This window comes from Polyergus mexicanus, unplaced genomic scaffold (genome assembly GCF_030449975.1).
Source record: "Polyergus mexicanus isolate NDT 795.1 unplaced genomic scaffold, iyPolMexi1.0 SCAF_18, whole genome shotgun sequence".
Lineage (NCBI taxonomy): Eukaryota > Metazoa > Arthropoda > Insecta > Hymenoptera > Formicidae > Polyergus > Polyergus mexicanus.
The window spans coordinates 3,486,824-3,499,692 of record NW_027223338.1 but is presented as its reverse complement, the minus strand read 5'-3'; the positions used below and the strand labels follow the sequence as shown (position 1 = coordinate 3,499,692).

Sequence of the window (12,869 nt, the reverse complement as noted above, 5' to 3'; positions counted from 1 at the left end):
TCATTCCCATCCCCTATGACGTCATTCCCACCCCCGTGATGTCATACCCCCGTGACGTCATACTCACCCCCATGACTTCATTCCCATCCCCATGACATCATACCCCCCCCCTGACGTCATTCCCATCCCCGTAACGTTCCCGAGCAGCACATAAACATTGGTCTTATATTGGATCTATGTTGATTGCCCAACGTTTATTATATCGGCCCAACGTTCCGAAATAACAATGGACCAATGTTGGCGGCGTCACGCTGGTTTACTGATGGCCAATGGTTGGTGAAATGTTGGATTTTGCATTTAGCCAATATTATACCAACAATTGAAAAATGATCCGATCGGACAAAAACATTGACCCAATATTGGGCATATGTCGACTGTCTAAATTGTAGATATTGGCCCAACGATTTCAAATGATAATGGACCAACATTATCTGCATTGCAATAAATATATAATTTTTAGCTAATATTAATTTCAAAAACCACAGATCCCAAGAATAAAATGGATATCAATAAATTTTTACCTACAACTGTTAATTACATCCATATAAATCACATAGATTTTAACTCATTACAAGAATTCCAAGAATTATATAAATAACATGCCATTACTAACATAATTATGCAATTATAAACAGATATAAATAAAAATATATTGGTGTCCATTTTATTTTTGTGATGTATGGTTAATGAAAATAATATTAGTTAAACATCGTATACTTATTGATTAGAAATTGTCGACTAATTAAACCTCAATAATGGAAAGATCATAAGCAACAAATCAAAATAAATCAATTTTTGTAATAGAATTATGACATGTCTGAAATTCGGATATAGAGGTTGTCTTTATTATATAATATATGCAATAAAATAAACAGTTCTATAATTAAATGTTTTAATTCTAAGACTGAACAATACATAATTTAGAATAAATCTGAACAAAATAACATAATTTTTATTGTAATATAATTTGGTATAAAATATTGTTTATTATATTTATATAAAATATTGTTATACTATACTATAAATATTGTTATATTATATTATTTATATATATGTTAAGATCAGTCTTTATTTTTCAAAATAAAACGTTATATATGAACAATTTAACTTCTAAGTTTAGCAGGAACTTTTATAATTGCACAGTTATAAATTATCTTAAAAAAAAACTAACTATATCAAACATAAATGCAATTGATATATTACTGACTAGCAATATTAATATTCCTAACAGTAAATAATAATGTCACAAAGTAAAGTACTATATTGTACATAATAATAGCAGCAAAATGTATCATTTTTATCAAGAGCAAAGTAAAAAATCATATTGATGTCCTGAAAGTAATTTAATATAAAGTAATTTAAAATAAAGTAATATAATATCTGTAAAAAGCAATCATTTTCCATGATTTACTTTATGGCAAATCTAAAATTAAATGAAAAAGTTGAAAATTTTCCATGGAAAGAGAAAGCATAATAAAATTTAATTCTTAACTCGTGTAATTTTCTGATTGTGATTCATCAATCTGATTGTTATTTATAGTTTCCTTCCTCCTGTTTCGACCACCATCTCGATCCATTGCATAACGTAACCAAGATTTAATTGTTTCTTCGGTTATCTTATAAGAGGTTTCTTGATTAGTGCTTGCGGATCCTATAAAGTATAAGAAAACTCAATTTTACAATATGAAAATTGCATCACAATTTATTTTCAAGAATCGTAATTGTAGGCTTACTAAGAATGAGTTGGCATACGGCATCAAAAGATTGAAGACTTGTTTTTGCTCCTCTTCCTGCCCAGTTTAATTTTTGTGCTAATTCATTATGAACAATCCTTCTGAGAATTCTCCGTGTGTGATCCGCTTGCGAAGTTCCTCCAAGGCGGCGAAAATGATTTACCTAAGAACAAAAATAAAATCATCTTTAATTTTTTAGCTAATTTTCTTTGAAGATAGCCATGAATAACGGAAAAGTTTTCGTTTTTCTTATAACGAAATGCAAACACTTTAGAAAAACAAAACATAAAGGTTTTACAATTTTAAGAAAGAACAACATAAATCAACATATATAATTGATGCTTACATAAAGTGCAAAGACAGATTTTTGTTTCAGAAGTTCATTGAAAGTTGAAAGATTTCTCAGTGATAAGGCAGGTATAAGAGTCTCTGTTTCCTCAGGTAACTTTTCTTCTGTAACGTTGTCACTGAACAGTTTGTTTTTTATACATTTGATGTCTTTTTTTATGCTACCTATGTCATACTTAATATCTTCAAATGTAATAACAAATTTTGTGATTTGACCTGAAAGCATGTTTGATTATTAGCATTTTAATGTTTGTAATAGTAAGTATTGATTTTCTCCTGAACAATAGTAAAAGCTTATTTTACCTTCAGATAAACTTGTATTTGCTCGCGGTTCTGACGTTGTTGCTACTCTTGCCGCTGTCTTAAATACAGAAGAATGCGAACTCATTTCTTTATCGATATCTATAAACATAAGTCAGAGGTTATCAAAAAATTCTATAATTTACTAAAAACATAAAAACATTTGTGTTATGTAATTTACTTTGGATATTATCATTACTAGTCGGTAATTTAATAGGTACTGGTTCAGGTAAAGGTTTGCTTTTTTTTCGACATTGAAACTTGTTCTTTGAAATAAAATTTCGATTTCTATCTATCTTATCATCATTTTCACTGGATAAAGATGCTTCATCAGATGATATTTCAGATGCAGATTTTGATGCATAACGCTGATTTGGAAAGCGTTTTCTTTTATTTATTTTGTTTTCGATTACCTCCGTGCCTGTTTGAATTTCATCAGTATCTAAATACTGATATCCATCTCTTTTTGATTTAGCTTTTGTTAAGAGATCTATAAATTATACTAATTAGTTTCATATCAAACTGAGCTTTCAATTCCCGTGAGAAAAGAGATAATAAAATAAAAGTCAAATTTAAATTTTGAAAATATGTTAACAGTTATTATTAAAAATCTATTTTAAAAAAACATTAACCTGTTTGATACAAAACTCGACATGAATGTGTTTTCCAACATGATTTTGGTGTTTCGAAAGTTGTAACTGCCTTCCAAAATCGAGTTCCTTTATATTGAGGATAGAATGTTTTATGATTTCCATCAGTTAACCAGGAAGTTGGTATCACTTCACAACTTTCTTCGTCAGGAAAATCCACTACAGAAAACATTTTTATCTATAAATAAAAAGAAAACATAAATATTAAAATATTATATAATTGTAGATATTATAACAAGAAAGATATAATCTTATACCTTTCTTTTTTTACGGTGTATGCAGAAGAGGAAGACATATCGAGAAAAGAGACTGTTTCAAAAGAACATTTTTACAGAAAACAGAGCTGATATTCCAAACTTCATATTGTTTGGATAGCGATGAAACTTTAAATATTTTCAAAAGTGATGAAGAACACGGATAACTGTACATATCTTCTATTTGCAAATATTTTAATCCAATAATATATATATCCTTATTCAATTCGACAAAATTGTAAATTACTACAATGTTATTGTCTTTCATGCTGACACAGTTATTCCCGGAAAACGTTGATAAAGTGAAGGCAGTGCTTTTCACCTTCCTGAATTGTTGTACATGACAAGGAAAATCAGTCAGAGGTCCATCTGAATGCCTTGAATTTAATACAACATGATAGCGAATTTTTTTATCTTTTGTGTAATCATGTAATAGTTTTTTGTTTTCTGCAACTAATACATGTGAGCTCTCTGACAGCCTTTTCACTATTTGCTGTAATGGTTGATTAGAAGTTCTCAAAAGTCTTTTTAACTGAAAAAGAAAGGACTCAAAAGGGAAAGCACTAAATGAGTCAAGAATGCCATATTTCTTTGCATCAGCTGTTAAATGTGTTAAACAATGAACATTATAAACAACTGTGTCAGCACCATATAATTTGGACCAGTGATTAACAAAGGATCTCAACAAATCGGAAGCAAAATTAAGATAATGTACAATTAAACTCGTACTACATAAGATAGTGGAAGCTACATGTAGTAACAAAAAATGTTTATAAATTGCGAAAGGAACATTGTTATTTAAAACAACTATTCCAGAATACAAAAGAAATTGCCGAAATTCTGATGCTTTCCAATATGCAATTTCCTTTAAGCTACGTGGTTTCCTTTGAAACTCAATTGGGAAATGCATTCTCTGAGCAATTAATTCATTGGAGATGCAGTGAATAGAATTAGTTGATAATCTAACACGTAGATCTCCTTTTAATAACATAATTAGAAGCTTACGCATGCATCCAAGATTAACCAAATGCATGTAATCCAAAGGAATTTGGGAAACTAACCCAATATTTAATTCTGACAGAGGAGATATTGACTTATGATGATCTGGATCTGACATTGAAGCAAAACTTTCATCAGTACGTAATGGTGCATTTTGTAATGGAAATGTCATTCTATGATTTATATATACACCTTCTTGTTCACATCGGTCACAACCTGAATATGCATTAAATAACTTGCAACATTTGATCATACAACGTGCTGGAGTGTCACAGATAAAAGCTCTGATTACAACTTTAAATTCCATTTGACTTCTGTCATGGAAAAATCCATTTTCACATAATTTTTTGAGTTCTGGTACGAAGTCTTCAAAATAATCAGTAATTGGTTCTGGCTTACTTTCACCAAGAAACAAAGAAACTAAAAATGGCTCATACTGATATTGTTTATCAATAACATAGCAAAGTATTGGCCAAAATTGCTTCGAGGAACTTTTATATATAGGTATTCCATCAACATTAAAAGTCAATTGAATAGTGTCGCCATAATATTTATGCTTCATTTGTAAATTGGGAATGATACCGATATAATGCAAATCACCACTACTGCCTAACTTTCTTACAAGTGTTGTCCTACTTGTTTTTAATAGGGTACGTGCATCTCTGGGAAGATTTTCAATATTTGTGTGTACTTTCAGAATTTTTAATAACTTGTTTATCGATGAATGCTTAATATTTTCTTTGATGCACCATTTTTGTATTTCACTTTTTATAGATGTATCACTATTACTCTGTGACATATTGTCATTTGAAAATGATGCAGACTCATTATCGAAATTACTATTAAGATTTTCACAATAATCATTAGTATCATCAGAATCACTTTTTAAATCATTCACACAATTTTCATATAAATGATAATTATTACTATCTATATTTTCATTATTATTATCAATCAATTGATAGAAATCGTTTGTGTTATTTCTTTGATAAGTGACATCTTTTAAGTATGATTCCATTGCAATTTTTACTCCCTCGCTATCTTCCTTTAAAAATTCTTTCATATGGACTTTGACCCTTTTCTTAATTTCTCTATACTTCCGGGCTCTGTGTGCCATTTTTAGTTCTACAATAAAAATAGATAATCAATTAGAAATTACGTGATATTAATTATGAATATGCATCATATTCAGATGATAATACATATAGGATAATAATAACTATAACAATGACACATCTATTAGAAATTGCCAAAGAAAAGATTAGAAGAATATAGAAATACTATAATAAAAAATTATTAATAATTATTTATAATTATTAATAATTTTTTACTAATAATTAAGTACTTCAAGTATTTCAGAAAAGTCGACGAAATTATTGAATGATTTTATACTGACTATATTTTTGATGCTAAGTTTAACTTCCTAATATAATTTTCTGCCAAGCAAACACGATTATTTTAGGTTAAGAATTACTTTCCGTTGTTAACTGTCAGTAAATACCATAAATATCTTTATACAAACAAATAAAAATGTTACTCACTTGTAATCCAAACAAGAGCACAATTCTTCTTTTTCTTATTTTAATTATTAAACGTCCATCCTCGTCTAAATTGTTTGAAATGCAATACCACGCACTAACACAAGCACCCATAAAACGATCCGAATGGCGGTTGCGATGTACGCGGTACGCGGCCCCGTCAAAACAAAGATGAAGGGATATGCATGCAAAGAGGAGCCATGTCTGTGTGCGCTCAGCGCCACTCATGTATCAAAGAAATTTCTTAAATATGCATATATATATCATCCTTGAGAAAAATTATTGGCTGGTTGGTCTAACGTCGGCTAAACGTCATTCAACAAACGGTTGGTCTAACGTCGGCTAAACGTCATTCAACAAACGGTTGGTATTGCGTCGTCAATCGATTAATAATGTATACTAAAATAGTTAAAAATACTGCAGACAGATTTTAAAACAGTTAAAATTTACAAAGAAACACAACAATGCCTTTTCATTCGCATCAAATAAATAAAAAAAAAGCTGTCTAACTGATTCATCGGATTGTAGCATTTTAACAATGTCGGTCCAACATTGTTTTCCCAACTGCCGATGCTTCCGATTAAAAGCCAACCGTTGGTCAACCAATATGTGCTGCTCGGGTTATACCCCTCCCCCGCGTGACGTCATCCCCCCGTGACGTCATCCCCCTCCCCCCGCGTGACGTCATCCCCCCGTGACGTCATACCCCCGCGCCGGTTTCCCCTCACCCCTCACCCCCCCCTCAGAGGACCATGGCTTAGAACCGGTCTAGATACACTACTGTTAAAGTTTTGAAAGATCCCATTCTTAAAATTAGAAGACGCCCTCGAAAAAGGGTTATATAAAAGAAAGAACTCGTAAGACTGGGCATTATTATTCAAGTATCGATTATTCAAGTACCGATTATTCAAGTACCGATAGATTCGAGCATATATAGATTCGAGCAACCATAGATATAGCATTCATAGATTCAGTATTCATAGATTTAGAGATTCATAGATTCAGTGCCGGGCAATTAGTCTCGTGTGCGCGCATTAAGAGAAAAAAAACTCAAAGAGTGACTAGTTCAACAGCAGTGTCCTCATCTGGGCGTCGTCTCCAGGACAACCAGGCACCCGCACAGCATTACACGTCAGCGAAGGACGACAAGTTTGTCAACTTATTCAACCAATTAAGGGTCAGCAAAGAAAGTAGGTTTCTATAATTCGTTTAATTATATTTTTATTTCCGCAATAAATAACGTTATCATCGGTTCCATAGTGAGAACCAGATCAGGAAATATTTACAAATTCCGACCCGCTACCGCAAAGGTCCGTTCCGCGAGTCAGAAGACGCGAACTTCCATAAATTTTAAGTCAACGTTAACCAACAGTAGTAGTAGCAATTACACAATCACCACACACACAGAAACAGTCATTGACTTCCCCCCAAGTTACTCCCCAATATATCTTTCGGAACCATCTTCTCCTGAACTGCCGCTTTCCCCCCGATCGTTCTCCTCGTTGTCAACGATCATCCTTGAAAATTCACCCCCTCCTTCTCCTCCTTCGGAATTAGACGAGTTCGAAAAGGCAGTGCAGGATTTCTGCAACGAACTCCCTAATCTAGAGGACGAATCCTGCTATCAATCTCCACTCCCTCTCCTTTCTTTCCCTTCTGAATCCGACGAATTCAAGAGAGCACTGGAAGAGTTCTGCCATGAACTCCCAGATCTCGATGACGAATCCTCATACCAATCTTAGAATAACGAAACCAACCTCCTAATATTCCTACTGACACTCACACACACACAAATTATTTTATTTTCTTTTTCTAACAGATATTTTGTAATAACCAGTCAGAAATTCAATATTAATAATAGAATTTTGCCTCATTATTCTGACTGATGTCCTCCGTACGATTGTAAGAACCGCGAACAACCAAACACACACCACACACACACACCCATGCGCATATTAAAATTAATTGTTTTCATCATTTGATATAATGTACACCAAAGTAGTTTAATTTATTATGAATAAATTTATATTCTAATTTAAATCCAATCTTTATTAACCCCTCTCATTCTCCAGTCAAAAGATCGCACCTGGTCCCATCCCGCGTAATAGAGATTAAATTCTTTTACCAAAAAGGGACCGCCGAGCGAACTTCTGAAAAACAGAGTAACAGCGACCCTAACGGTCGTTTACCTGATTTTCGGACTGTCAAGTTCGTTCGACCCGATTCTAACGCTTCGAGACGTTTAACTTCGGGATCATAAAGATAATGGTTGCGCCCTTCCACTGACTCATCCTTCCTCGAGTCTGGACGTAACAATAGCATAAAAAAGGTTACGAAACGATATCATTTTTGTTGTCTTGTTCAACAAGATCGAAAGGTATCTTATAGATATCTTTTCATCTTGCCGAAAAAGACAACATAAAAAAGGTATCTTTTCGTCATCTTTTTTATGTTATCCTTCTAGGTAAAACGAAAAGATGTCTGTAAGACATCTTTTTGCTTTGTCGAAAAGATAACTTCAAAAAGATATATTCTCGTTATATCTTTTAGTTTTATGTGCTGTCTGGGTTAAAATGTCTAAATGGTCATTTTGTGACCAAAATTTACCGACATTATGACATCAGTTTGCTACTTAGGATATGTTTCAGAAATATTTCAGTAATATTACCGAAATATTGCTGAAATCTTTTAGTACGGTTGCATTTGAAATGATTGTGGACATTGAAACATTGCAGAAATGTTGCAGAAACGGTCGTAATTCTGTAATATTGTTGAAAGATATAGTATTTCAAATGGAATATTGCAGCAATGTATCAGAAATATTACATGCCGAGTGAGAAATTAAGAATTTTCTTTGTTTAATAGTAAATTGATGATATTATATATTATGGACTGTTTAAAAAATTTGGTATGAAAAAAGATTTTTTATTTTGCATTAAAATTTTGTTAATTATATTTTAGAGTTTAGTAAAAATTTTAATAAAAATTTTAATTGTATATAAATTAAAAATAGAATATATAATATTACACATTTTTAAATATACTCTCAAAACATTAGCTCAGAATTTTAAATAATACTTAAATAAAAATTAAATTTTGTTTTATTAGAAACATACTTGTATAAATCTATCATACATTCATAACAGATGCTAATGGACATCCATGATGGATTTATATACGATATCTACTATGGAGATAATATGGATTTTTATTAGAAATCTATACAATATCTATTGTAGAGATAGATGTCCTATGGAATTATGGTGGTTGTATGGACGTCCAATGACCGGAAATAAGTTGGCGCTGGAAGTTCATATTTTTAAATAATTATCAGCTCAAACGATTGCTTCTTAATTGCTCCGTCAGAATCCACAATTGCTCCCCTTTTAAAATTAATAGTTTTTGAAATATTTATAAAAAACGTAAAATTTATCATTTTCATTAAAAAACATATTTCCAATAGTTTTCTGCAACTATATCCAGCATGAAACGATTGCTTCTTAATTGCTCCATATTGCTCCATCATTATTTTCATGATTTATTGCATTTTTTATCGAAAATTAACAAATTAAGGGGATCCACAAAGATCTGTTTTACCGATAAAAACGCGAAGTATAAATTCAAGTACTAATCTTTTTGTTGGCTATATAGAATGAAAAATCCTTTTCTAGAATTATAAGTACTTATAATAACGATGTGCGGGTGCTATAATTTAATGTAAGAAACCCCAAAAAGTTAAATAATTGCAGTTTTCTTATCGGCCTCTTGCATCAGGTCGTAACAATACTCATAACACTTCATTGGTAGAACTGGTGCGCACTAAGTGCGCACTCACCGCGGCCTATGTGTTTCATTGGGGATTCCAGTGCGCACGAAGATCGTGCGCGCAGTTTCAATGGTAAATCTAGTGCCAAATTTTCGCACTTTTATGCAGAAATCTGGCACGAGCTCCAAGAGACGGTGTCGGTTACGTACGAAATAGAGCGGCGCGAATTGGTGTAAGTGATTTGAACGAGCAAAGTATGCAAATAGTACTCGATTTCGTCTTGTCATCATCTAGTAGTGATGATGACGACTATTTATTTTCAAATGAAAGACGTATTATCCCAAAAATACAAAACTTTTTAGGGATAGTACATAACTTTTCTGAGAACGAGGTAAGTTTTTTTATACATTGCTTGTAAATAGGTAACTAGAAGCAAATGTTTATATTGGTGTTCCAGTTTAAATGCAATTTTCGAGTTTGTCGAAGAACAGCGTACAGAATTATAGATATGTTTGAAAATTTGGCATACTATCCTAGTGAGCGAAGTCATGGAGGAATTGAATCTACGTCCGTTGAAGTACATATTTTGTCATTTTTGTGGTAAGTTTTATATATATATAGTTTTGAATATACAATTGTTATTCAAGTTACGGTTGTTATTAACTGCCACTCATAACAAATGTTAAAAACAATTTGAAAATATGTATAGGTTTGCTGGAAATAAAGTGTGCCTGAGAGACGTCGCACAGAGATTTGGAGTATGTCCTACTACAACTTACCGACAAAATGACAGAGTCATGAATTTCTTATGCGATATAGCTGGGAACATAATTAAATTTTCGGACAAAGAAAATACTGCAAACGAATTCTTTCAAGTATGTACATCTGATTATTGCGCTTAATATATATTATTGTTTATACAAGAGAAGTTTATACAAGAGTTTATGTAAGAAAATTTATATAGTGAGTTATTATTGTATGTATAACATCTAAGATTGCAGGTTTTCCTAAAGTGCTTGGCTGCATCGATGGCACATTTGTTAAAGTGCGAACACCAGCACACAAAATTAAATCAACGTACGTGAACAGGCATGACATCCCTTCAATCACGTTACAGGGTGGTATATGCGATGCCCGTAAGAGATTTGTCGATGAATTCCGTCAAAAATTCATGACGCACGTGTTCTGAAATTATCAGATGTGCATGAGGCGTTGCCAGGACAATGCGAAGGCAATAAATATCATATACTAGGAGATGGAGCCTATCCTATACGAGAATGGCTAATCGTTCTATATAAAGATTATGGAAATCTTTCCGAAAGGCAGAAGAAGTTCAACAAAAAATGTTGTGCTACACGGGTATTAATTGAAAATGCATTCGGGTTGTTGAAAGCCCGTTTTCGACAGTTAATTGAAGTAGATATGCATAATGTCGATAAAATTTCGAAATTTATCATTTCTTGCTGCGTATTGCATAATTTATGTATTGACAACAACGACAATTTTAATTTTCCAATCGAAGCAGAACATAATGTGAATGAGCCTTATAACGAAGGCAGAGGGGAGCAGGAAGCTCTTCTACGTAGATTGGGAGAAATCAAAAGAAACGAACTCTTGGAGAGATTATTTCCTTGAAATGAATAAATATATGTATGGTTGTATTTTATAATAAAATATATTTAAACACAATATATTTTCATTAACGCTTCACGTTTTCACTATCTTAACAAATCAGATTCTTTTTATTACATTATAAAACTTAAAGAACACATTTCTTGCAGTACTGCATTAATAATAAAAATTATAAAAACTAAAGAACACATTTCTTACAGTACTGCATTACGATTGAAAAAAACTGACCAGAACTTCTTACAAATGTAGGTAAAGTATAAAACTAAGTATCTAGCTGCGCAGACTAAATTGCAACAATCCTTCGCAACTTTCTTATCCAAATCAGCAGACAATGTTTTGTAATGGTTTTTGAACATTTTTTAAACGTTTTTCGAATGAATATTTATTTGAATATTCGTTTAAAAAATATTGTCTGTTGGTTCGGATTGCGTTCTCACTTTGTTTTTATTTAATACAAATATTTTAAAAATAATCGAAAGGAATATTTCGAAAGGAAATGTGCCTTAATACGGCTATTAATAATGAAATCTAAAAATCTGAAAATTGACAATTTTTTCTATAATGTAACGTTTTGTGTTATAAAATAATAACTGAAGAATGAAAGAAATTTGTTTAAAGCCGACTACTATACTAAATACTTTTTCAGGTTTCCGAGTTTTTCACGTGTGCAGTTGCTTAATTGCCGACGTTTCGCCAATATTGTAGTTTGCTTTATCAGGGCTGGTTCTGTAATGCTGAAAAACTATATAGTTTTATATCAATATCAGAGAGCCTGCCCTGATTAAGCAAACTACAATGTTTGCGAAACGTCGACGATTAAGCAACTCTATGCACGGTAATAACCCGGAAACCTGGAAAAGTAAATAAAAAAACCACAGAAGCTTTTAACTTCTAAATGTTATTTTACATACTTATCATTTTCTTTCTTGCTAAACAATTCCCTTAAAAGTTGTAGTTTCTCCTGGTGTCACTTTTCTTTTGCCTCTTCCTTTTGTTTAAATAATTCTAATTTTCTTTCTTCATTGCTCTATTTGTACTTATTTTTTGGAGGAAAATCTTTGACGTTGTTCCTGACGTCAGTAATATTTGAGTTTTGATTTTGAAACGAGATAATTTCGAGTAGAGGCTTTTTTGGGTATTTCACAGACTTTGCGCTTCGAAGTACTTCTGGCTCGATGCTATCATCAGCTTGACCAATTTCTTTTAACTCTTCTTCAAACGGCACTTCTTTTCGTGAACTGCCTGATTTATGGTTATTTTCCACCGCTTTCTTTTTTCGTTTCAGAACCGTTTTATAACGATTTTCGACCTGTGTAGTGGTGTTTTCAAAATATTCAAATTTCCCTGCAATTCTTTTGAAATCTCTGCCCACATTGTCTTCTTCGATTTAAATTTTTTCATTGGGCCTATTTGAGAAAGGTATACTTTATATTTATCTAAGATAAATACAGTTGCCGAATCAGTCCAGGGATCTGAAAATAGTTGCACTATTTGAAAAATACAAAATATGAATGTCAAAGAAATAAGTTTATATAAAGTGTAAAAAAGCTTATGTTTGTATATATTGACCAGGGTTGGGAAGTAATGCGTTACTTGTAACGCCGTTACCGTTACAGTTACTTTTTTTCGGTAACTGTAACGGTAATGGC

General features: G+C 32.1%; 1 protein-coding gene and 1 pseudogene across 5 annotated transcripts in view; one reads left to right on the top strand and one right to left on the bottom strand.

The window, feature by feature from the left end:
• LOC138941177 (uncharacterized) overlaps positions 1-6,074 on the bottom strand; it is a 40,982-nt gene extending 34,908 nt beyond the window's left edge. The window contains exons 1-6 of one of the 5 annotated variants that reach the window (XM_070310592.1): positions 5,826-6,074; positions 3,014-3,209; positions 2,385-2,483; positions 2,080-2,297; positions 1,734-1,896; positions 1,463-1,651 (exon numbers count right to left, since the gene is read on the bottom strand). In XM_070310592.1, coding sequence (XP_070166693.1) covers positions 1,488-1,651; positions 1,734-1,896; positions 2,080-2,297; positions 2,385-2,483; positions 3,014-3,209; positions 5,826-6,050 — 1,065 coding nt within the window. In that variant the 5' untranslated portion in view covers positions 6,051-6,074 and the 3' untranslated portion in view covers positions 1,463-1,487. Of the gene's footprint in view, positions 1-1,462; positions 1,652-1,733; positions 1,897-2,079; positions 2,298-2,384; positions 2,484-3,013; positions 3,210-3,288; positions 5,410-5,825 lie in introns of those variants that run through there. The other 4 variants (XM_070310594.1, XM_070310590.1, XM_070310593.1 and 1 more) reach the window with 4 other exon arrangements.
• Positions 6,075-10,136: 4,062 nt separating this feature from the next.
• Positions 10,137-11,223, top strand: LOC138941335 (putative nuclease HARBI1; annotated as a pseudogene).
• Positions 11,224-12,869: the final 1,646 nt, after the last annotated feature.